The sequence below is a fragment of the Protopterus annectens genome, chromosome 13.part0 (genome assembly GCF_019279795.1).
Source record: "Protopterus annectens isolate FY-2018-M chromosome 13.part0, PAN1.0, whole genome shotgun sequence".
NCBI classification, from domain to species: domain Eukaryota; kingdom Metazoa; phylum Chordata; order Ceratodontiformes; family Protopteridae; genus Protopterus; species Protopterus annectens.
Window position 1 is genome coordinate 677,573,435 of NC_056747.1, and position 24,547 is coordinate 677,597,981.

General features: G+C 41.4%; 1 protein-coding gene across 2 annotated transcripts in view; it reads left to right on the forward strand.

The window, feature by feature from the left end:
* The window catches only part of WDR81 (WD repeat domain 81), a 626,861-nt gene that overhangs the window by 588,446 nt on the left and 13,868 nt on the right, over nt 1-24,547 (forward strand). For both annotated transcript variants that reach the window (XM_044054364.1, XM_044054363.1), the window contains exon 10: nt 3,107-3,283. In XM_044054364.1, coding sequence (XP_043910299.1) covers nt 3,107-3,283 — 177 coding nt within the window. The remainder of the gene's footprint in view (nt 1-3,106; nt 3,284-24,547) is intronic.

The window sequence follows — 24,547 nt, forward strand, 5'->3', positions numbered from 1 at the left end:
TTCCTCCACAAAGATAGAGTTTGCCTCATAACAAATTCCTCCTTCTTGCCAAAAGTTTGTTCTGAAGCAAATTCAAACCAGTCTGTAGAATTGCCCGTGTTTTTTCCTAACTATAGTAACAAGGCAGAATATAAGCTTTACCAATTGGATGTACATAGACAACTGCATTTTTATTTACACAGGACGAAAGATTTCAGAAAATCAGATCAGTTGTTTGTGTCCTATTCAGAAACGAAAAAAGGCCGGGCAATCTCAAAAGTTACTTTGTCCAATTGACTTGCTGAGACTATCAAATATGTCTATCACTCTCATAATAACAAACCGCCAGGGAAAGTGAAAGGACATTCAACTAGAGCGGTGTCTACTTCCATTGCCTTTCAGTCCAGACTTCCATTGGATTCAATTTGTGCTGCTGCTACATGGGTTAATCCTCACATCTTCATCTCTCCTTACAAAGTAGATGTGGTTTCCCGGAACAGAGCATCCTTTGGTTCCACTGTCCTGAAGAGTTTATTCCCTTGATCCACCCAAGAGAAAGGTGCAGGAGACTCTGTCCCAACCAGCAAGAATGAAGGCGCGATAGGACAGCATAACATATAGAAGTTATGTACTCACCATAATGTTCCATGTTTGTTGTCCAGTATCTTTCCTTCATTCTTGCATCCCACCCAGCCTTCCCCCTCCTGGAGGATCTAGAGGAATTTTTACAATTGGCAAATATGGTCTGATTCCCATCTTGCCTTCCTTTTATCTTTATGACCAATATATTTCATATATTTTCACTTTCTGTATGTTAAACATATCATAGGGAGCCCTCTCCCTCAAATGAGATCTTGGGAACAGCTGCTAAGCACCATGGGATATGTTGTAGCCTTGAGCCAGTAGAAGTTCTCGAGCTTTGGTATGCGGCTGAGTCAGAGCCGAGTTTCGGCTCCAAACCCAACCAGCAAGAAAGAAGGAGAGGTATTGGGCAACAAACATGGAACGTTATGGTGAGTACATAAGTTTTTTTTTGCAAATTTTATATTTCTACTTTCACAGTATTTTTCAACATAGTAAGGTGCTGAATGCTTTGATAAAAAATTAACTAGACCATGCCTATCTTATTCCTGTTCTGCCTCCTTTATGTATTTCCTGTTTGTAAGATTAAGTAGATGTAGCATGACTTTGTTGTTGAACCGTGTTTTCCACCAGGTGATGCAATTCTGGAATCTTTTCTAACTGCTTTACACAGTATGTTTTCCATTGCCTTTCTGTGTTGGACATGGGGCTGACTGTCCTGTAATAACCCAGCATCTCCTTGGATTAGCCCTTGCACCACAGAATCATTCCTGACTATTATTAATTCCTCAAGTGATGCCGACATCCTACAGAAAGGCCTCACTGAGACCAGCGACTGGTGCCAGAACCATGGCCTTAAGCTCAATGCCAAAACATGTGTCATCATCCCCTTTGGGAAAAACTCAGTTTCCATGAGCTACCACATCGATGGTAGTCCACTTAACACAGAAGGCGTTATAAGATATGTTGGAAGACAGGTTGACAGCAACCTCTCTTTTGACCACCACACTGCCACTGTGGTCAGAAAGTCCTATGTGGCACATCAAATTACTAAGGGTTTTGCATCCAGGAAGAAAAGAGGTCATTGTGTCCCTCTACTCTTCCCTCATTAGGCCAGTCATAGAGTACAATGCCCCATTTGGCATGTACCTCACTAGACACCTGCAACAACTGGAGAGGCCGCAAAAGGTACCCGACAAAGAGGATCCTAGGCCTTAAACACTGTCCTATATGGACAGACTCAAAAAAACTCCAACTATTGTCTGCCTCATATCGCCTACTTAGAGGCGATCTCTGCTTGACTTAAAGCCATATCTGACCCAACTCTGTTAGAAATGCTACATCTAAAGAAATCCCAATCCCTCTGCACCACACGCTCCAGAGACCTCAACCTCATTACCATAATCAACAGAACGTGCTGGAGGGACAGGTTCATAACCCAGAGAGTGGCCATGCTATAGAATAGACTTTTCATACATGTCAAACAGAGCACCTCACTGGCCCTCTTCAAGAGAAATCTTGATGAGTGGATGGGAAATAGAAAATTCACCCCAGGGATCACTTGAGTGGCTCTACTTGACAGAGGCACTGGAAACTAAGGTCGGGTGGCATGATGCCAGGGTAATCCTATGGACTAGGCTTGTAAAGGCCCCAGGGCCATTAGCCTAGTAGACACCTTATGATTTTTTTTAAAATGTAGCCCTATTTTTATTTAACATTTATTTACCGGGAAAGTCTGACTTGGAATTAAGCCAGTTTTCAGCGGAGGCCCACAGAGAAATGCTCCAGACACATGTCTTTATAATGTGGAAGGAAACCAGAGCACCCGGAGGAAATCCAGACGAATGCTGGGAGGACATGCAGACTCCACACAGAAGGCACCCCAACCGAGAATTGAACTGGAGAACCTCTTACTTTGAGGTGACAACGCTACTGCTGCACCACTGCACTGTTTGTCAGAGACAGTAGGAGATGGAGGCTGTGAAATCCACGTAGTGTTTCTTTTGCATCTTAAAGCTCCTGCAGATAAATATAGAATTTCATTTTGGCCTTTGCTTTCTGCCTTCTATAAATGTCTTTCTTGCTTAAAATCTGCATCATCTTATTTTAATTTTTTCTTGCCATACCGTCCCAAGGTGGTTCTCATTGCATGTTTGTTTTGTTAGGGTTGCAATAAAAATCCAGCACTTCTGTCTCTTGATTTAGTCTTCCTGAATTTATCATATCTAACCCTAGTTTTGTTTCTGTAGCACATTTTAGCACAATTTCTGCCATTGCATGCTTCACAACTTTGGCTACATTTCTTCTTGATGTGCTTTCATGACTCCTGTTTTGTCATTGTTAATAGTTGCACATTTTTATTTCCTTGAAGCTGTTGTGTTTTAATAAGTGGTCATTAATTTGTATACTACTTGCAAGTGTGCCTCAGGAATGCATTCTTTGTGCTGTAAAATATGGTCACAGTAATAATAATACAGTTTTGGAGGTAAAATGTATTCCAAGAATGATAGATTTTTTTTTTCTTTTTCTCTTTCCAATCCACCAGCATGAGTTTAAGTTAGCCAACACTATGGCTGGACTAGTGCGCTATCTGACTGTGAGCCCAAATGGACGCACTATTTCAATAGGATTTTCATCTGGAGTAATCGTTCTTATGGATACTAGGACAGGATTAATAATGAGAGGTTGGCAAGCACATGAAGGAGACGTCCTTCAGATGAAGGTCTGTATTATTTGGTTTTCATGTAATTGCCTGAATATACCTCTAGGTGGAGCTGTTTCATTTAAGGTTGCAGAAGTGAGGTAAATATGTATGTGTAGTGCTGGTTTGCTGAAGTTATTACTATTTCGTCTGTATATCAATAATTAGAGAATTTTTATCTACATAATCTTTTATGCAATAAAAAATAATACAGCTGTTCCAAAAAAGCACATAAACTACAATTGTAGCAAGGCAAAGAGGCCAACGTACAAAACACAATAAATGTAAACAAGCACACACAACCTAGCTCATAGAAAAAGTACTTAAAAGTATTCAGAAATGCCATACTACTGTATCTAAGCAACAGTAATTCTTCTTTGTCCTTGTATATAGTCTCATGACTTTTTATCAACCATACCCGTCAAGTTAACGAACTGTCCTTAAGTGTATAAGATGTCCACAAATCCTGTGCATTCACCGTTGTGCAGCACACATTAAAGCAGCCCTTATCAAATTTTATTGCAGTGCTTCATCACAAGGCGCCTTCAGAACAGATGAAATTTCTTATATTTGACTTGTGTTTGCTGGCTGTTTCTGCAAGTTAAATTTCTGCTTAATTTGTGTGCCATGCAGTACTCCCTGGGACACTGACTGAGCATTTCTGTAAGGTCTTTAAATATATGGGTTCACTGAGTTCTGGATCATACTGGAGCAGTTACCTGACTGAAGTAATTAAGTGTGACTATAGAATCATTTAAACAGTCAAGCATAGCCTAGAATTTCTTCTTGTGCCTTCTTTCAGGATCTTGCTTTAAGTACTGGATGTTACATTGGCTTTTTTATTATCTCGTGTATTAGATGGAAGAGATCCTCTTTAATTAATGTGTTTCATACTTTCTTTCATTGTTTGCCATCAGTGTACATCCCTTTTTCATGTTGTACTTTTGCTTGTGTCTTAGCTGGAAGGCATCTTTAGGGATAGTCCAGATACCTCTTTACCAAATGAGTGAATGAATGAGTAACTAAATATGGGGTGAACTGTATGTTTGGTCTTGTAGTTTATTTCTCGGCTGGGATGCCTTCTGAGCCAAGACTAAATGTTCTCTTTTTGTCCACATGGCTTTTCCTCCAAGTGCTGTGATGTCCTCCCATATCCCAAACACTTCCTTTAGATAAATAGGAACTCACCCTGCTTGCCCTTGGATGAGCATGCCATGTGTGTTTGTGTATCTTGCAGTAGGCTGGCTGCCTGACAGGCATACATCTCTGTGCCTTTTGTCCATTGAGTGCTGTGACTTGAATTAACGGGGGAGGTGATTTGAAAAATAAAGTATAAATGAATGCAATTGCAATCAGATATTAAAATAATTTGCCATTCTTTTGCCAGCTGCTCTGAATCTTGATACTTTGGTGTAGTGATGCATTATGTTACGGCATGTACTTAGTTGATAATCTACAAGGAAATTTACAGAACAGGGTGAACAGTGACTTGCTGATGGTTCTGCACACTGCCTTCCATGGCCTGTAGAATCCCTACCTTGGGCGGAAGAGCACTTTGTTACCCGTTTGGGTGGCTGTGAGCCATCAGAATGATTATTTTTCAAACATATTAGTTAAATTTTTAATGACTGATCAATTAATTGGTTGTTAATTTTATAATGCATGCTACAGAAGATATTGGTTTACTAACAAGGCACAGTTCTTGGGTGAGAGTACTGCTACTTAACTGGACCCTGGAGGAACAGGAAAACAAGAGAAATTGAAAGTTTGCTGGTTAAGTCTCAAGTGGCCACATCAGTTAAAGATTTTTCATTGGATTCTTTTGATGCCTTCAGACATTGTCATTTGTCATGGTTAATGGAGCCTGTTGCAGTGTCTGGATCCACTTTTAGGAGTTGGCTATTATTGGTAAGAAGAATGTTGTAATTTCCTGTTGGTGTCTTGACATTTTATTGATCTTAGCATTTACAGTACTGACAAACTTTCTTTTGAATTTCTGTGACTTGTCTTTTCATCTTGCTGACTATGTATAATTTGAGGGGGCAACATCAAGTGCTGTGTGCCCCTTATTGCATGAATCTAAAGTGAGGAGATCACAGATGAGGTAAAGTTTGGAAGTTGCTGAGGTTTGCCATGGAGCTACCCAAATCCTGCTGCTCTTCCTACCTGTTTGGTATGTGATTCCCAAGTAATTATTGCAAGGTTGTCTGGTGTGTGGCTTCCAAGTAAATTACCATGACTCTGTCTGACAGTAAGATCTGTAATTTACATTCATAACTACTTTAGCTCTTTGGGACTACAGCTCAGAGGGAAGAAACATCAATCTTCACCTATTTGTGTAGAGCACTAAAATATTCAAGAAGGAACATTTTTAAACTTGTAGAAAAGATTTTCTCTTTCAAGGTTAGGCTGGGACCTTTGAAAACTTAGTTGCAACTTTTTACCAACACACAAGCCATCATTCTGCCAGTAGCAGTATTTTCAAGTTCTGCGGGCCGAATTCTGGAGTACTGTTAAGGACCACTTTGCTGCCCCCAGCGCAACTTTTTCTTTAAAACCTTCAGGAATTTATTAAGAATTTATAGTGCAAGTATAGACTATGACCTGCATCATGGCTGATTGTATCCCTCAAACAGGTATGCCTGCTCGTGCCCACACGCTTGCAGTCGCACACACATACGCACACACACACACGCACACACACACGCACACACACATGCGCACACACACACGCGCGCACACACACACACGCACACACACGCACACACACGCGCACACACACACACACACACACACACACACACACACACACACACACACAGGGTCTGTTTTGCTATTACTTTAAGATTAGTGTGCTCAAATTAAGTCACATCAGAGAATTCTGCAGTACTCTTCTTGCTCACTTGAGCAGCCCCCCATCTCATTTTCTTGTAGCAGTAGTGGAAGGTATTACCTTTATGTGCATTGCTTTTGTGCCATTAGTGGTGCGCAGAACATCAGTATTATGTAATAGTGCAGGTTATTTTCTTGAACTTTTGATGAGTTTACTACTAAGGTATGCTTTCATGTCAAGAATTTGCCCATTTCGGGCTGTTTTTAGAGGGGGACCTTCAAAATGCTTTGGTACTGAAAAGGTTAATTATCTGCTACCCAGTTAGAAGGAATTAGTTTATGCTGCTTAAAATATTGATTAGCCGTTTTAGCATGTGCAGCTGTGGCAGTGGAATTAAATGAAACATGCCACCTTTTCAGCACTACACCATAAGTGATAGGGAACTGGAGCTGACCCTTGAGATGTAATGATTGTTAATTAGTTTCTTCACCTGGTTGCTAGGCCAAGCCTGCATGAGAGATTCTACACCTGGATTTCAGGTACCAGCTGCATTGCACTCTGTTAGTAAGCTTGACTATATCAGATGCTAATTGTCTTGCAGACCATTACCTGATTATTTCAGCTTACTTGTGTGGTAAGCTGTACATATGTTCCATATGTTCATTTTTTTCTTTGCCTGTATAAAGGCCATGCTCTAGCTGTTAGGGCCTACCTGTATGGCAGGTTTTACACTCTCGTTGGGTCTTGCCAGTGTGGCAGGCCATCCACTGAACTATTGGATCACAGTTGTATGGCAGGCCTTGCTTACCTAGCCATTAGTTCACTAAACTGTATAGCAGGCTATGCATTTGGCTGTTGGTCTCTGACTATGTGGCAGGCCGTATCCCTGCTTCTGGTTTCTAGCAGTATGTTAGTTCAGAAACCTCAATGCTTAGTTCTACCTGTATAGCATGTCATGCACCTGCCTGGATAGGTTCTGCCTGTATGGCATGTCATTGTCTTGGCATTTTGGGTCCTACATCCATGTGGAGCACTTGGCTGTGGGGAGCTACCTGCAGTGATGATCCTTATTTTCAGTGAAGTCTTAGGTGACTTTTTACTTCTGAAGCCAGTGGTTCAACAGGTAGCACACAAGCCTTTGATGCTGAAAGATCAGAAGCGTGACTTGTATTTCCACCCCAGGTGCGTGAATTAATTTTCTATTACTGATGCTGCACTACATCATAAGGTGGGTGCTGCATTCAAATGTGCCATACTTCTGATGAGACATTAAAACAAGGTCTCAGTTGCCTGAGTTGGTGGTAGCTTAGGTTGATATAACAAGAAAACACACAGGGGAATTTCTCCAGCATTATGACCATATTTTCCCTAGTCAGTATGAATATGTCTTCAAGTCTTCCTTGGAGAGACCACAGACCTAGTCTGACAAACCTGGTCATCAAAAGATAAATATTTTTTTTCATTTTATTTATGTAAAAAAATCGATGGCAAGCTTGTTGAAGTAGCACATTGCATTAAGTAGTAAGGTCAACAGGACAGCAGGGCTAAAGCGCTGCATACTTAATACTCCTCATTCCTCAGCCAGACCTTTATTACCAGAGTATTTTTTTTTCTAACAGAACATTCATTTCCAAACTATTAATTGTTTGGCATATATTCTTGTGAAGTGTGACGTCCCACTCTTTGGTGACCAGTTCATTTCAGTTAGCAGCTCTTCAGCCCTTTGAGATGAGCTGGTCACCACAGAGTGGGACGTCTCACTTCTGCCCAACAGTTAATAGTTTGTAAATGAATGTTCTGTTAGGAAAACAAAAATACCCTGATACTAAAGGGCTGGCTGAGGAATGAGACGTGTTAAATATGCAACAGTGTACACTTTCATCAGGAGACGAAGGGCCAATGTGCTGTTTAGATTTTTTGGTCACAACTATGAATGTAGGGTGCAAAACAGACCTTGGAAATTACTCAAAGGCTAAAGACAATTGTCTGGAGTACAGTGAACACTTGTGGAAGGCTGATTGTACTCCTTTCATGGCTGTCACAGCAAAGTTGTACCCTTTGCCTCTTGACCAACCACCTGTCATTGGTCCAGATTTCAGAAAATTGAGAACATGTGTCTATAGGGGAAAGAAGGAGTTTATACCTCTGGACAGCAGTTTTTTGGCAAAAGTGTTGCAAAAGGAAAATTCGAGCAGTTAAATCAAGTATATGTTACCAAAATAAGGCGAATGCATCTTGTTACATAGTATACCAGCCAGTAAGAGTACACCACCTTATTTAGTTTCTCAGTTGAGGGCCTTTCCAAAGAGACTATTACAGCTGAAGTCAAGTAATGCTGATTTATTATTGGAAATAATGAAGGAGAAACGTATTGCTTTAGATGTCTCAACAAAAAGTAAATGCCAGATGGGCTATATCTTTCATTCTGGAGTGAGTACTAACTTAGAACCCTGCTTTATGAAACTGATGCTCTTTCAGTCTACCAGTTTTCTGTATTTTGATTAGTTTGCTTTGGTTGTTGCAGCATGTTGAGCTTGAGACCAAGTGGAATGTGGTTGTTTTTAAAAATCCTGGGCATGGGTGACTGTTTTCTAATCAGTAACTCTTGTCTATATTTGCGTTGCGTCACAAGTTCAGGGTTGCAACTTTTTGGACCCTGACTCTAAGGTTAAGCAAAGTTTATAGAGCAAGCTGCTTGTTTACCTTTTTCTGGAGATGGGGACCAGAGGACAGCAAGCTGTTTTCCACTATAAGAAAGCTTATTTTTTAATGTAACCAGTTACGTTAAGCTTGTGAGCTTATTATTTTTAATCACGTGTCACAGAAACAGTTTGTAATATCTGAAAGAGAAATCTATGAAACAGCTAGCTTTGATATCTTTTCAGTTTTTACACATTCAAGTTGCATGTATTTGCCCCACTGTATTTATGTGCATATTTCATTTTATTAATTTAATATTGCTCTTTACTTTGTACAAGACTTCAGTCTTTTGTTACTAACAACCTCGGGCATTTTGCTCCATTTGGATGTTTGCCTAAATTTCTTAATTTTTTTTTTTTTTTGCAAATTTCATCCCCTCAAAATGTTAACATAATTAACCCTTTGAGTCTTAAATTCTGAGAATGTGATTCTCTCACTTGTCCATGTTGCAAATAATCTCATCATATTTGCTGAAATAGTAAAACCTCATTCAGCTTCCTCCATAGCCGGCATTGGGCACCCGCCAAACCCGCGGCTGAGGGGAGCCCCCGATTATCTCCCCCTGTATGCAGGCCCCCATATGAAAAAGCCGCAGGTTTCTCCATCTTTTCCACTCCTTACTTGGTGCCTCATTTATTCAGCTGGTTAGCGCTGTCGTGCGATTCTGTTTTTTTCCTGAAAAAGCTTGCTTCCTTGACTGCTGCAGCCAATCGGGTCCCTTGCTTTACTTGTAAGCTGCACTCAGTCAGGTCCGCTTCTGTGAAGCAAGGGACCTGATTGGCTGTAGCAGCCAAGGAAGCAAGTTCTAGTTTCCTGATTGACTTGCCGTGAAATGTGGTCTGTTGGGTCAGTTCTGTTGATTATCGGCATTACCTAGGACAGAAGTCGAAAGCTCAGTGGTTACTCTTCTATTCTTAGTTAAAAAAAAAACAAGTACAAAGTGACCATCATTTTTTTTAAATATTAGCAGTTATAGAAAGTATAGTTTCAAGTAATACAGCAATACAGGCTTAGCAGGAACCAGCAGGTCCTTATTTTAATGGAAAGGGAAGTTAATGGAGTCTTCAACACAATTTTATAAAAAAAAAAAAAAACTGTAAGCAAGCAGAAATCTGAGTTCTTGTAACTAGGTGTTTCAATTGCAAAAAAAAAAAAGGTAATTGTCACCACAGTCTTCCCTGTTATATAACACTGCTTCATTTCAGTTTCTTCAAAACAGGAAAAAAAGAAAAAATGCAGCACAGTGAATAATCCTAATAAAACAATAATTACATAAAATCGTTATTTCCACTCACATTCATAAGAAAAAAGGCACACAGTGCATTAGTGGTATTTATTTAGACAAAAGCCCCACTATTTTTTATGTATTATATAATGGTCTCATATTGTGAAAGATGCTCATTGGATGGTCACTGTTTTAATCTGCCAGTATTACCTGGTGAAATGCAAATCATTTTAATTATGGCAGCACAGAAAGCCGCAGTGGTGCAGCGGTTAGCATTGTCGCCTCACAGCAAGAGGTTCTCCCGTTCGATTCTCAGCAGGAGTGCCTTCTGTGTAGAGTCTGCATGTCCTCCCCATGGTAGAGTGACATTTAAAGACATGCAGGTAGGTACGTGCATGAATGGGTGTGCCTTCCTTGAAGGCTGGGCGTTTGGCTGGCAACTCAGCACCGTAAAAAAATTGACTGTTTTTTCTAGCAATGCTTCTTCCTTGAATACCAGTATCCCACCAGCATTTCTTGCTGCCTTCTCACTCTGCTTGCTTCCCTAAACTCTTCCACTTTGATTCCCTGAAGTTATTTTCCCAATTTTGTTGTTAGAGCTGCTGCTCCCCCCCCCCCCTCCAGTTTTGTGTTTTTTTTTTTTTTTTTTAATATTTTCTTTTCTGTAAGCATTATTTGCATTACTTCCACTGAATGTAACCTGCCATGTTTTAGATTATTCCTTCAGTCTTCACACCTCCATATTCATTATTTCTATGCCTTCCTATTTATTACAACTGTTGCATCAACTTGTGTTGTTGGCAAAAAAGTAATAAGTTATACAAGCATTGAAAATGACTGTTGCCATTACTTGTGATGCCATACTGGTAAACAGCCTTTGACCTTGAAAAGGAACATATTTGGTTCAAAAGCTTGTCCTGTTTATGAATAAATCAAATTATACTATATACCATTGTGCTCTGTACATCTTTTGTTCGTTTCTGTTTACTTACACTTATCAATAGCATGTTTAGCATCATAGTAAGTACTAGGTTAGCTGCCCTTGAGGGGCATTTTAAACATAGCCAATTTGTCTTTTGGAGCTTGAATTAAACTAACCTATCACTGTTGAAGTGATACCCCAGCCTCATGTGCAAAAATGGGAAAAGGGGTTGTAGATCAATGGATAGATTGGGTGTTAAATTGGCCGTACCCATCCCATGGTCAATAACTGTATGTTACCCCTAGTGAGAATAACTGGGATCATATCATAGATAATTTGAGGGGGACCTATGCATTATCTGTTATCAGTTATTACTGGAGTTACCAATAGTATCTGTTGGACATTTTTTAACTCAGAATATAATAGTCTGCCCGGATCTGTTTTTGTACAAATTCAGCACTTTTTCTACATCTGTCCTATGGCTGTCTTGCGTGCCTCTGCAGTTATTTAGTGAATTTAACCCTCAGTGACTTGTCACAAACAAGCCAGAAAACTACAAATATTGAGGAACTGACTAGAAATAAGTCAAATCTGGACATTCTGTGAAAATCTGGGCAGTTGACTATGTAGTCAGTGTGTATGAACCTCTGAGTTGCTTTCATGCTGTGTTACAAGGGTTTGTTATAATGTAGCATTGGTAATAAATGCCAGTCAATGTGCGCATGCACCTCTCAGTGGCGACCTTGCTGTGGTACAGGGGCTTGTCATAATGTGACACTGATGCTAAATGCTGGTCAGTGTTTGTACCTTGGCATATCAGTTCTTAATGATTTGAATGTAGTAGCACTATAGTGATTGGTAAATGGTGTTGGATGCGCTTGACAGTGAAGGAGGTGCAATGGCAATGTGGTCACACTTTATATTCTTCTGAGTAGGGCCCCCAACATGAAACTTGCTGGGGGCCCCCAAAATGCTAGCACCGGCCCTGGCTTCCTCACCCACCTCTAACTACTGATCAGTTATGATTTCAGGCTGATGTGCATTAGTAAGGAGCACTAGTGTTCATTTTGTGTGGATTTTGTACTTTTTAAGTTGTCTTTTCTTAATGTTCCATGTTGAAGCTGAAAACTCACCCTGTTAACATATAATTAAATCAAAACATGAAAGGTCCATGTAAACTTGCTGCTGTCTGGCTTGGTCCCTAATTTGGAAATGTATATGTGAAAGGGGTTTGTAACCCAGATGTTACTGTGTGCTTATTACTGTCTGAAAATGAACTTAGTAGCCTTGTGACTCTGCAGTCACTTCCATGATAGAAAGCTGCACAGTTACCTGTACAGTGAGTGAGTTTGGAAATTTGTGTACAGCTAAGGCTGGCTTACAATCCGGAGGAAAAAGAAGGCTGTGATTTCCAAACATGCATGCAGCATATGTAACTAGAAAGGTAGAAAATGAAGCATCCATTTGTTCAAAAATGTGTCCAATCCCCACCCCATACTCTTGAGTAGCACTTTTAAATGAGGAAGAATGAGGGAGGACTATGCAAGCTGACAGACAGATGACTGCTTCTGACATCAACGTGATTTGGAATGGTAGTGAGCTTATCCTAGTTAATAGCTGTTGTGCCAAAAACACATGAAAATGTGTAAGTGCATTATATCTTTTCTGTAAATGCTGCAAGAAAATTATTACCACAATATTGTATAAACAACTCAACAGGAACCTCTGTCTTTTTTTTTGAAGAATGTAACCCTCTTGCATTGGCAGAGGTTACATATGGCCTGTAAACTGTGCCTTAGTAATAATCATATGTGGTCCTCTTACATGTGAAAACTGTCCACTACAGAGTAGACAGAGATTTCATAAAGATACTTGTCAGCATTTAGATGTTCATCGTGTTTCACTGCTGCAGTCATTACACTTGGGTTATCCTGCCGTCAGGCGGGCCCACAGTCGGCCTGAGTTCCAAAGTCTTGGTCCGGCGTCGGTTGTTGTTGCCTCTTCCCTGACGTCAGTGCGCCAGGCGTATTTTTTTGACGCACTGTTCCCGAAGCAAAAGCAGTTCACAAGTGCCAGTCCGCTGATTCCTGAGATTTCAAATTCGATTTCAGAACTGAAGTCTACAATAAAGCTAAGTACCACGTTGGGGAAAATGTTTTCTTGCCTCAGTTCGATGTCAGAAAAAGTTAATAATTGTATTTCTTGTGGGAAGCAAATACCTCATAAGGATCTTCATTCTTACTGTATTCCATGCCTAGGCCCAGATCACGACATCACTAGTCGGTTTTGTGCTAGATTTAACAAACGCACTATTAAACATCTGTTTGATTTTACTCGCCATTATTTTGGACGAAGGTTTAATTACACAATGCCGTCAGAATAACCGACCGGAATGCATAAAAAGCGCAAAGATAAATATAGGGAAAGGATTCCCAAGGTCCAAAACTGACAACGAAGCCTCTTCTAGGCCAGTTGCTGATTCGCCGGTTATCAGTGAGGAGCTTTCGCAGCCCCTGACACCCACTACCTCAGAACCACAGGCCGCGTCCGACTCCCACGTGGAGGTGCCTAGGCCTCTGGAGCCTCAAGGTGTTGGACCAACAGAGATTAACCTTTCAGATGGGTCAGGAGCCACTGAGCAGGCATCGGCTTCTGAGGGTGTTTTCAGGCCTACTCAACTTACCATTACAACTACAGCCAAGACTAAGCCTACACTAAAGACAAAGAAGCAAGTGCAGCATTCACCTGGACAGGCCTCCATGCCTAAAAAAACAGATGCTCAAGATGGCCAAAGACTTGATAACTTTGGTCAGGGGTTCCCATCCCCCTCCTGATAAAAGGCCTAGGCAGGATACAGACTATGATTCCTCTGACCAGGTTTCGATTTATTCTGATTCCTCTTCTGACCAGGGATATTCTTTACCCCCCTATGAGGATTCTGATGCTGAAGAATCCATTCCTTCAGCCTCTCCTCCTGAGGATTACTCTTTTGGGGAAACGTTGCATACCACGAGGGAGCATTTCCATTGGGAGGGCCAGGATTACTCAGAATCCAAGAAAAGGCTCAGAGACTTTCTTTTGCTACCTCAGCACAGTCCCCTTACTATTCCGCCAGTGTTGGACATTGTGGATGATGTGTTCTCTGAATCTAGTTTAAACCCTGATTCTTTACCCCCAGCTCCAGTCAAGCCAGACAGATACTACAGAGTCCCTGACTCTCACAAATTCCTTTATAAAAACCCTGTTGCAGACCCAGAAACTATTTCCCAGGGTCCCAAAGGGGTTAAGGCTTCCACGGCTAAGAACCCAGTTTCCTCGGATAGGGACTCTAGAGCATAAGACAGATGGGGAAAGAAAGTTTACACCTCTGCAACTTTAGCAGTGAGAGCTCTAAATTGCCAGTTTCACATGCTTAAGTATCAACAATATTTACTTTCTCAATTAAAACAGAAAATGAGTAAAAATACAGAACAACCTGACTATAAGGAAATGCAGGATTTATTGCATGCAGCTGAACAAGTGGGAAAGCATACTTTGCAATGTGGTTTTGATTCATTAGAAGCTTCTTGTAGAGCAGCAGTTACAGGATCTGTGATTCGAAGGCATGCTTGGTTAAAAGAACAAAGTTTACCAGACCATGTTAAGTCAAAATTACTGGATGCCCCTTTGCAGCAAGATAATTTATTTGGTATTAAGGCAGAAGAGGTATTAAAGAAAACGGAGGATAAGGCAAAATTTATGCAGACAGTAAAGGATTTCTTATAGGTACAGCCACCACAATTTAGCAGAAATTGGCTTACTAAGAATTGGTCCTTTCCAGTGTCAGACAGGCCACAAAGAGGCAGATACAGACGCCCAACAGGCAGATCTCAGCCACAAGGTTCTTACAGACCACGACAGTGGGGTGCTTCAAACCCAAAACAGGGTGAGGATAAGTCACAACCTTACTGGAAACAGTCCCAATGACTTCCCCCTTCCAATGCCAGACTCTTACCTTTTGGCAGCTCCCTTAGGGGGAAAACTAGCACTTTTTTCTCAAAACTGGCAAGCGATCACCCAAGACAAATGGGTGCTGAATATTGTGTCTAAAGGTTACAGGTTCCACTTTCACACTTTTCCAAGGCTAAAAGGAATGCCAGACCTGCCACAAAATCAGTGGGCAGAGGCACAAAAACAAATTACAGCTCTCATGGACATGAGAGCTATTCAAAAAGTACCACAGCAGGAAAAAGGACAAGGATTTTACTCAAGACTCTTCCTGGTACCCAGAAAGGACAAAGCCTGGAGACCCATTCTGAACCTTTCCACTTTAAATACTTACCTGGATGTTCCGAAATTCAAAATGCTGACTAAAACAGCTCCTTCCCATGTTGGGCAAGAAAGCTTTGCTTGTTACTTTGTACCTCAGAGGCATACCTGCATGTCCCTATCAGACAAAATTGCAGAAGATACCTCAGATTCATAGCTGGTTCAATACACTACCAATTCTCTGCACTGCCCTTTGGCTTATCTACTGCGCCCAGGGTCTTTACCAAGTGCCTGGCACCAGTGATTGCATTTTGCAGACAAAAAGGAATTCAAATATATCCATACTTGAACGACTGCCTGATTCAAGCAGAGAGCAAGGACATTCTTCTATAGCATCTGGCGTTCGTAAAAAGATTAAGTTGCCTAGGGTACACAGTAAACGAAAAGAAATCAAAACTAGTGCCCTCACAAGAGATAATATTCCTGGGTGCCAGCTTAAATACAACAGCCCAGATGGCTTATCTCACGCCAGACTGACTCAATATTTTCAATTGATGGCAACAAAGTCCCAACTCCCTGCAAGAAAAATTCTGCAGGCCTTGGGATTCATGGCATCCTGCATTCTACTAATTCCATATGCAAGACTGCATATGAGGACATTACAATGGTACCTAAAAAGTGTTTGGTCTCAACATTCACACAGCTTGGAAACAGTGATACCTCTTAATTCCCTGCCTACAACAGGAGTTTCGATGGTGGGCACAGGCATGTCACCTCAACAAGGGTCAGCCTTTCACTCTCCCCACAGCCAGGCAGACTATAACAACAGACGCCTCGGATTATGCCTGGGGAGCACACATGGCAGAAAAATGTATTCAGGGCAAATGGACCACAGAACAAATGCCTCTTCACATCAATCAAAAAGAGATGTTGGCTGTACAAAATGCCCTAACAGCTTTCAAGGACCTTCTGCATCCAGGACAATTATTAATAAGGATGGAAAACACCACAGTGATGTGGTACATAAACCAAGCAAGGGAGCACTCATTCTTACCCCCTATGCAGGCAAGCCATGACCTTGTGGAACACGGCTATAGCTTATCAAGTTCATCTGCAAGCACAATTCCTGCCAGGAAAGATAAATACTCTGGCAGACTACCTAAGCAGAAACATCACGGATCCTCATGAGTGGAAATTACATCTACAAGTGTTCAGCATGATAATGCAAAAATGGGGGTGCCCGGACATAGATCTCTTTGCCTCCCCACTGAATTGCCACCTACACAAATTCTGCACAAGGACATGGAAAGTGGATGCTCTTTCGTTCAGCTGGAAAAACCTAAGCGTTTATGCCTTCCCACCACTGCCTCTCCTTTCAAAGGTACTCCTAAAAGCCAGACAAGACAAACCACAGATGATTCTGATTGCTCCAGACTGGCCACGCCAGCACTGCTACCCAATCTTAAAGAACTTAGCTCAAGGTCCACCTTGGATTTTGCCGCAAATTCCACACCTTCTGACTCAGCAAAACAATCAGATACTGCACAGTCAGCTCAAAACTTTAAACCTGGCTACATGGAAGATTCAAAAGCCAAACAGACAACTTCTCTCTCTAAAGCTGTTATGGATGTCATTTTGGAGGCCAGGAGGCCTAGCATCAGGAAATCTTATTCAGAAAAGTGGAAGAGATTCTGTGCCTGGAACCAGTCTCAAAACCTTGATCCTCTGGTCCATAACATTCCTCAGATAGTACAGTACTTGACTGAGATGCTGGACAAAGGACTATCCTTCTCATCCATTAAAATTCACGCTTCTGCCATCTCAGCTCATTACAACACACATCCTCCTATTTTTTCTCACCCTTCACTAAAGCAGTACCTCAGAGATGCTAAAAACATAAGACTGCCCCGGAGAGCACCAACACCAACTTGGGACCTCAATTTCGTTTTGGAAAAGCTCACTTTGCCTCCTTTTGAACCAGCCAATTCAGCAGAGTTAAAATATATATCATGGAAAACTACTCTGCTTCTGGCAATAACCTCGGCACGAAGAGTCTCAGAACTACAGGCACTAATGGCAGTGGAGCCTTTTATCATTTTCCACCAAGACAGGGTTTCTTTAAGGACAAACCCTTCATTTTTGCCTAAGGTGGTATCCAGTGTGGCTCTTAACCAAACTGTTCACTTGCCAACCTTTTATCCAAATCCCCAGAATAAAGGGGAGAAACTTCTACATTCCTTGGACATACACAGGCAATTACGCTTCTACTTGGACAAAACAAAAGCTTTCAGAAAAACTGAACAATTGTTTGTATCATATGCTGCAGGATCACAGGGAAAGGTTATTTCAAAGCAGACCGTTTCAAAGTGGATAGTATACTGTATCCGGTTCTGCTACACACAGCATGGGAAACCTGTACCATCTAACATTAGACCACATTCCACCAAGGCAACTGCTACTTCTACTGCCTACCTTAGAGGAGTACCTACCAAAGATATCTTGGAAGCTGCAACTTGGAGTTCAGTGCACACCTTGACCAAGCATTACCATTTGCCTCTTTATTCTAGATCCAGAGCTGGCTTTGCCACTGCAGTGCTGCAGAGCCTCATAGCCACAGCAAATCCTCTATAGAGCCAGCCACCCAAACTCAGCTTTGGGATTCTACCCAAGTGTAGTGACTGCAGCAGTGAAACACGATGAACATAGTACAGTTTTGTACCTGCCATAAATGTAGATGTTAGAGTATCTTCACTGCTGCAGTCCAGGTTACCCACCCGCCAGCCCCTCTGGGACTAACCTATACTACCTTTGTGGTGTATTTGCTGGTTAATGAAGGTTTTATTTTTACCTTTTTTATTAGCAGTATGTATTGCCTACCATTTTTGGGGGCACCTGACATCTGGGGCAAGAAAAACTGAAGAAAATGGCATCGGCTGCTTCTTGTATACCCCATGGCGCACTGACGTCAGGGAAGAGGCGGCAGCAACGGACGCCGGACCATGACTTTGGAACTCAGGCCGACTGCGGGCCCGCCTGATGGCAGGATAACCCAAGTGTAACGACTGCAGCAGTGAAGACACTCGAACGTCTACATTTATGGTAGGTACAAAACTGTACTTTCTCCTGAGATGCCCACGCAACCAGTAGTATAGATGCATTGGCAGGCTGGAAGGATACAATGGCAGCCTTTTGTATCACGCAAAGTAAATGATTCCATAACATTGTGAGACCTAATTGTAAAATTTCATGTTCCTCCCTTTCTTGTCCATCTGAGGTATTTTATTCATTCAATGTCTGCAAGGGAGGAGAAGGGGTAGACCTGGATAACCGTTGAATGATGCGAGGTATAAAATAATGGGAAGTATGGTTGCTCAGTGGTGATTTTATGACCAGGTTACTCCAACTGGCTTTGGCCTATTTTCATGGGAGATTCAAGGTTGGTATTCATATATGCAAGGTAGAATTTTCCAGGACTGCAAACAGATACCTGTACTCCTTTTTTTTCTGATCAATGCTGGGTGGTCTAACCATCCACATGAGCTGCCACCAGCACAGGTAGAGTGCAGCCCACTGTCCGCCTTTTCCCCCTTAATGCTGCGCTGTGATGTCAGTGTTGGAGTGCATATCCAAACAGGTGATATGGGGGATAGACCACACACACACACACACAGCCTTCTGATCTTCCTGACATAAAAGGCAAAAGTGTTAGCTGGTGAACTAGTGATACTAATTTTAAGAATTCTTTCTCAAATTTCTGTCAGGGCTGGCAAACTCAGCATGTAAAAAATCTACTGCCAATCATTAGCGGACCGGAGTTCCGCTGTGGCGACCCCTAACCGGGAAAAGCCGAAAGACACAAACAAATGGTCAATCTGTTACCTTTGGTTACTCTCTGTATGGAGACTGCCTGATATTTTGTGATGCATATGTTTTCTCTTTGCATTCCAGTTTTCTCCTGCCATGTTGGTTGACTGGTATTGTAAACTGTTTGCAAATACTGTACCTTCCCTTGTCATCATGGTCTGGAGTGGGCCTGGAGGGATTTTGTGAGGGAACAGTTCACGTACCCATTGCAAAATAAATTAAATTAAAAGTACCAGTGAAAAGGAATACACATTGTAAACTGCACTGAAGATATCTTAGGAATATTTATTTTAGTTGTATTTTGTGTAAAGATGTAGGCATTCATTTTGGAGATAGTTTTATAATATAAATGTTGTTCTTTTTTGGAACAAAGTATTAAATATAAATAAATAAGTGACAGTGTTGCTTGGCAATAGCTTCTGCTTTCCTGTTTCTGGAAGGACATAGACTATATATTTTTTTATTTGTTACATGTTAAGTCTGACTAGGTACAACTGCCTTTTCTTAACACTGACCACAAAATACTGGTTTAGCGACTTGTTCAGAGTTGCACAGTAAGTAGAGCCAGAGGGACTTCATTTAGAAATAAAATTACTAAAAGTATACTGCACAACTTAAGTGATGTTCACTTTGTGTAGTGACATGGGCAAGTAATTGTTGCAGCCTGGGAAAGGGGGAAATGTCTTTGCAGAAACACAAATCATTTTAAGAGACGACAAGCTTTTTCTGGCAGTGGGGTTGTTAGGATACGTCCTGTAAAATACTGATCTTGTTTGCTATGTGCAAACACTGATGCATAACAGAGTGTGGGTTATAAGAGCACACCCAGATTTTGCACTGTATTGTTATCAGGGCATAAATCATGTTGGAATTGCTTTTCTTATAAAATAGTTCTTTTTATAAAATAAATGTAAATACATTAAAACGAAAATGTGTAAGTGATAGAAAAAATAAGTACTAGTAAGAAAAAGTAGTTCATGTGATTAAACTGATGTTCTTCGTATTTCACTGTTGCAGTCATTACATTTGGGTTATCCTGCTGGCAGGTTGCCCTCAGTCGGCCTGATTGCCAAAGTTTTGGGTCCTGCATCGGTTGCTGTCGCCTCTTCCTTGAGGTCAGGTCTTCAGGGGTATAAAAGATGCAGCAGACGCCATTTTATTCAATCTTAATTGCCGCGCGGTGCCCGAAGCAGAAGCAGTTCACAAGTGCCGGTCGGCCGACTCCTGAGACTTTTGTGTTTGAATTTCAGATCCAAAGTCTTCATTAAAAAGCTAAGTACCCCGTTGGGGAAACTTTTTTCTTGCTCCAGACCGATGTCAGAAAAAGTTAATAATTGTATTTCTTGTGGGAAGCAAATACCTCATAAGGACTTTCATTCTTACTATATTCCTTGCCTAGGCCCTGACCACGACGTTGTTAGTTGTCGGTTTTGTGCTAGATTTAATCAGTGCACTATTAAGCGTCGGTACGATTTTGCTTTGTTATTTTGAGCGAAGATTTAATTCTACAATGTCGTTGGATAGCCATCCGACTACCGGAGTTCACAAAAAACGCAAAGAAAAAGACAGGCAACCAAGGTCCAAAACTGACGACGAAGCTTCTCCTAAGCAAGTCGCCGGTTCTCAGTGAGGTGCTTTTGCAGCCCCTGATGCCCGCTGCTTTAGAGTCGCAGGCCGCTACCGACTCCCACGTGGAGTCGGCCAAGCCACAGGAAACTCAAAGTATTGGAGCCTCAGAGATTATTCCCTCAGATGGGTCTGGAGCCGCTGAGCTGGCATCGGCTTCTGAGGGTGTTTTTAGACCCAAACAATTGTATATCAAACTGACATCAAAGACAAAGACTAAAACACCTTTAAAGGCAAAGAAACAAGTTCACCAGCCACAAAGACAGGCCTCCATGCCCAAAAAACAGATGCTCAAAATGGCCGAAGACTTAATAACCTTGATCAGGGGTTCCCATCCCCCTCCTGATAAGAGGCCTAGGCAAGAGACAGACTATGAATCTTCAGATCAGGTTTCCATTTCTTCTGATTCCTCTACTGATCAGGAATATTCTCTTCCCCCTATGAGGATTCTGATGCTGAAGAATCAGGTCCTTCAGCTTCTCCTCCTGAGGACTACTCTTTTGGGGAAACCTTGCATACCATGAGGGAACACTTCCACTGGGAGAGCCAAGATTTTTCAGAATCTAAGAAAAGGCTCAGAGACTTCCTTTTACTACCTCAACACAGGCCTCTAGCTATTCCACCTGTGTTGGACATTGTAGATGATGTGTTCTCGGAGTCCAGTTTGACTGCTGACTCTTTATCTCCAGCTCCTCTTAAGCCGGACAGATACTACAGGGTCCCTGACTCTCATAAATTCCTTTTTAGAAACCCTACTGCAGACCCCAAAACTATATCTCAGGGTCCAAAAGGGGTCAAGGGTTCTACTGAAAAAAACCCTACCCCCTCTGACAGGGATTCTAGGGCTCTGGATAGATGGGGAAAAAGATTTACATATCTGCTACTTTGGCTATAAGGGCCTTAAATTGCCAGTTTCATATGCTCAAATATCAGCAATATATTATGACACTGCTTAAACAGAAAATGATGGCAAATTCTGAATGTACAGAAAACAAAGAAATGCAGGATTTATTGCATGCAGCTGAACAAGTTGGAAAGCATACTTTGCAATGTGGGTTTGATTCTCTGGAGGCCTCCTGCAGGGCCGCTGTTACGGGTTCTGTCATTAGGAGGCATGCTTGGTTAAAGGAGCAAACTCTGCCTGACCATGTTAAAGCAAAATTATTAGATGCTCCTTTACAACATGATATCTTATTTGGTGTTAAGGCAGAAGAGGTGTTAAAGAAAATGGAGGACAAAGCTAAATCTATGCAAACTGTCAAGGATTTCTTACAGGTACAGCACCTAGATTTAGCAGACACTGGCCTACAAAGAATTGGTCCTTTCCAGTCTCAGACAGACCTCAAAGGGGCAGATCCAAACGCCCCAGAGGCAGATCACAGCCACAAGGATCCTACAGGTCTAAGCAGTGGAGTGCTTCTACCTCCAAAGGTGGAGAGGACAAATCACAATCATACAGGAAACAATCCCAGTGACTACCCCCTGCCTGCACCAAGCACTTATCTTCTGGCAGCACCCTTAGGGGGAAAACTAGCACTTTTTTCACAAAATTGGCACATTATAACCCAGGACAAATGGGTTCTAGACATAGTGTCACAAGGCTAGAAGTTTCATTTCCATACCCTGCCAAGGGCAAACGGTTGGCCAGACCTGCCAAAAAATCAATGGGCAGAGGCTCAAAAACAAGTCGCAGCTCTCATGGACATGAGGGCTATTCAACAAGTGCTGCATCAAGAGCAGGGACAAGGATTTTACTCGACTGTTCTTGGTACCCAGAAAGGACAAAGCATGGAGACCAATACTGGACCTATCTATTCTAAACACTTCCCTGGATGTACCAGAATTCAAGATGTTGACCTTACAGCAGCTTCTGCCCATGCTGGGCAACAAAGCTTGGCTCGTGACTTTAGACCTAAAAGAGGCATACCTGCATGTCCCAATCAGACAGCCTTGCAGAAGATACCTCAGATTCAAGGCTGGCTCAAAGCATTACCAATTCTCTGCACTGCCCTTTGGCTTATCTACTGCGCCCAGGGTCTTTAAGTGCCTGGCACCAGTAATAGCTTACTGCAGAGAAAGAGGAATACAAATATATCGTTACTTGGACGACTGCCTCATACAAGCAGAGAACAAGGACATTCTACTACAGCATCTGACATTTGTCATAAGACTTTTAACATGTCTAGGGTACACAGTCAACAAAAAGAAATCAAAGCTAGTACCCTCTCAAGAGATAATATTCCTGGGTGCAAGCTTAAATACAACTGCCCAGATGGCTTATCTCACTCCAGACAAACAAAGGCAGCTGACTACCTATTTCAAGGAAATGGCAACAAAGGCCCAGTTATCTGCAAGAAAAATTCTGCAGGCTTTGGGCTTCATGGCATCCTGCATCTTGCTAATTCCATATGCAAGACTGCATATGAGGAAAATTCAATGGTACCTACAGCACAATTCTCTAGCCATGGAGGTTAAAAACATCATTCAGAAGACTTGGGAAGATATAATCCCTATAGACCTTTATGACACACTGGGTAAAACCCCCCTTTTTATCAAAAGTAGGGGGTTAAACATTAAGGAGTGCTTAGAGAGAACACCGACAACTTTTGGTCAAAGACCTGCCAAGATGACTAAGTGTGGCAGTTGCAAAGCATGCAAATATATTAATGATGGCCCCTATGTCTCTGTGGGGAACTTTAGGTGGACATTGAAGAGCCCGGGTTATTGCAACTGCAACACCAATATGGTAATTTATGTTAGCCACCTGTCTTTCCTGTCCAGCATTTTATATAGGTATGACCACTAGAAAGTTGAGATATAGAATTTTAGAATATTACAGGGACATTAAAAATAAGAAATCTACTAATTCACTATATAATCATATGAACAACTGTGCTAATTTAAAAAAATATATTTTTTCTTATAGATAGGCTTTGGACTAAAGAGTTTGGGGGAGATTATAAGACTATTTTGGAGGTTAGGGAATGCCTTTGGCAGATTAGACTAGATGCCAACAATGCTCCTGGCATCAGTGATGCTCTATCCCTAGCTTGCATATTAAAACACAAGGCAGCTTGTATTTAAACTTTCCCAATATACTTTGAACAACTTTTGAACAATGATCCAACATTTACTTATTTAATTATTTATATATACACCATTTTTAAGTAACTAATACATATTTAATTTGATGTATGACATGTTTACTTATCATTGTTTATGTCTCCATCCTTGATTTTATTGTTTAACATTATATAGTTTATTTCAACATTTTTTAACACATTTAAGTTTGTATAGGAAATATTTTGATCTGTACTTTCTTTACTGTATACTATAGTACTTATTTAGTAAGAACTGATTTCTGAAGTTTACACAAGAAATAGTTCAATGGGTAACTACAGGGTTAATTAATTATTATAAAAAGGCTGCTAGATGATGTGACCTATTGTGTTCAATTAGCCTTGATTACATTGATGACCACCAAAAGAATATAATGATTATCTCTAAATGTATAGACTGACTCTGAAGATGCCCTACCAGGGTTAAAGCGCTTAGTCAGTGAAGTTTTTTGTATCTGTAATAAAAGATTGGTGATTTTATCTGGGTAACACCGTTGTGCTTTTTATTGGTACCTAAAAAGTGTTTGGAAACAATGATTACTCTAATTCCCTGCCTGCAACAGGAGTTTCGATGGTGGGCAAAGGCTTGTCACCAAAACAAGGGGCAGCCATTCCCACTACCCCCAACCAGGCAGAGCCTAACGACGAATGCATCAGAGTATGCCTGGGGGGCACACATGGCAGGAAGGGCACCTGGTCCACAAACCAAAAGCATCTACTTATCAATCAAAAAGAGATGCTAGCTTTT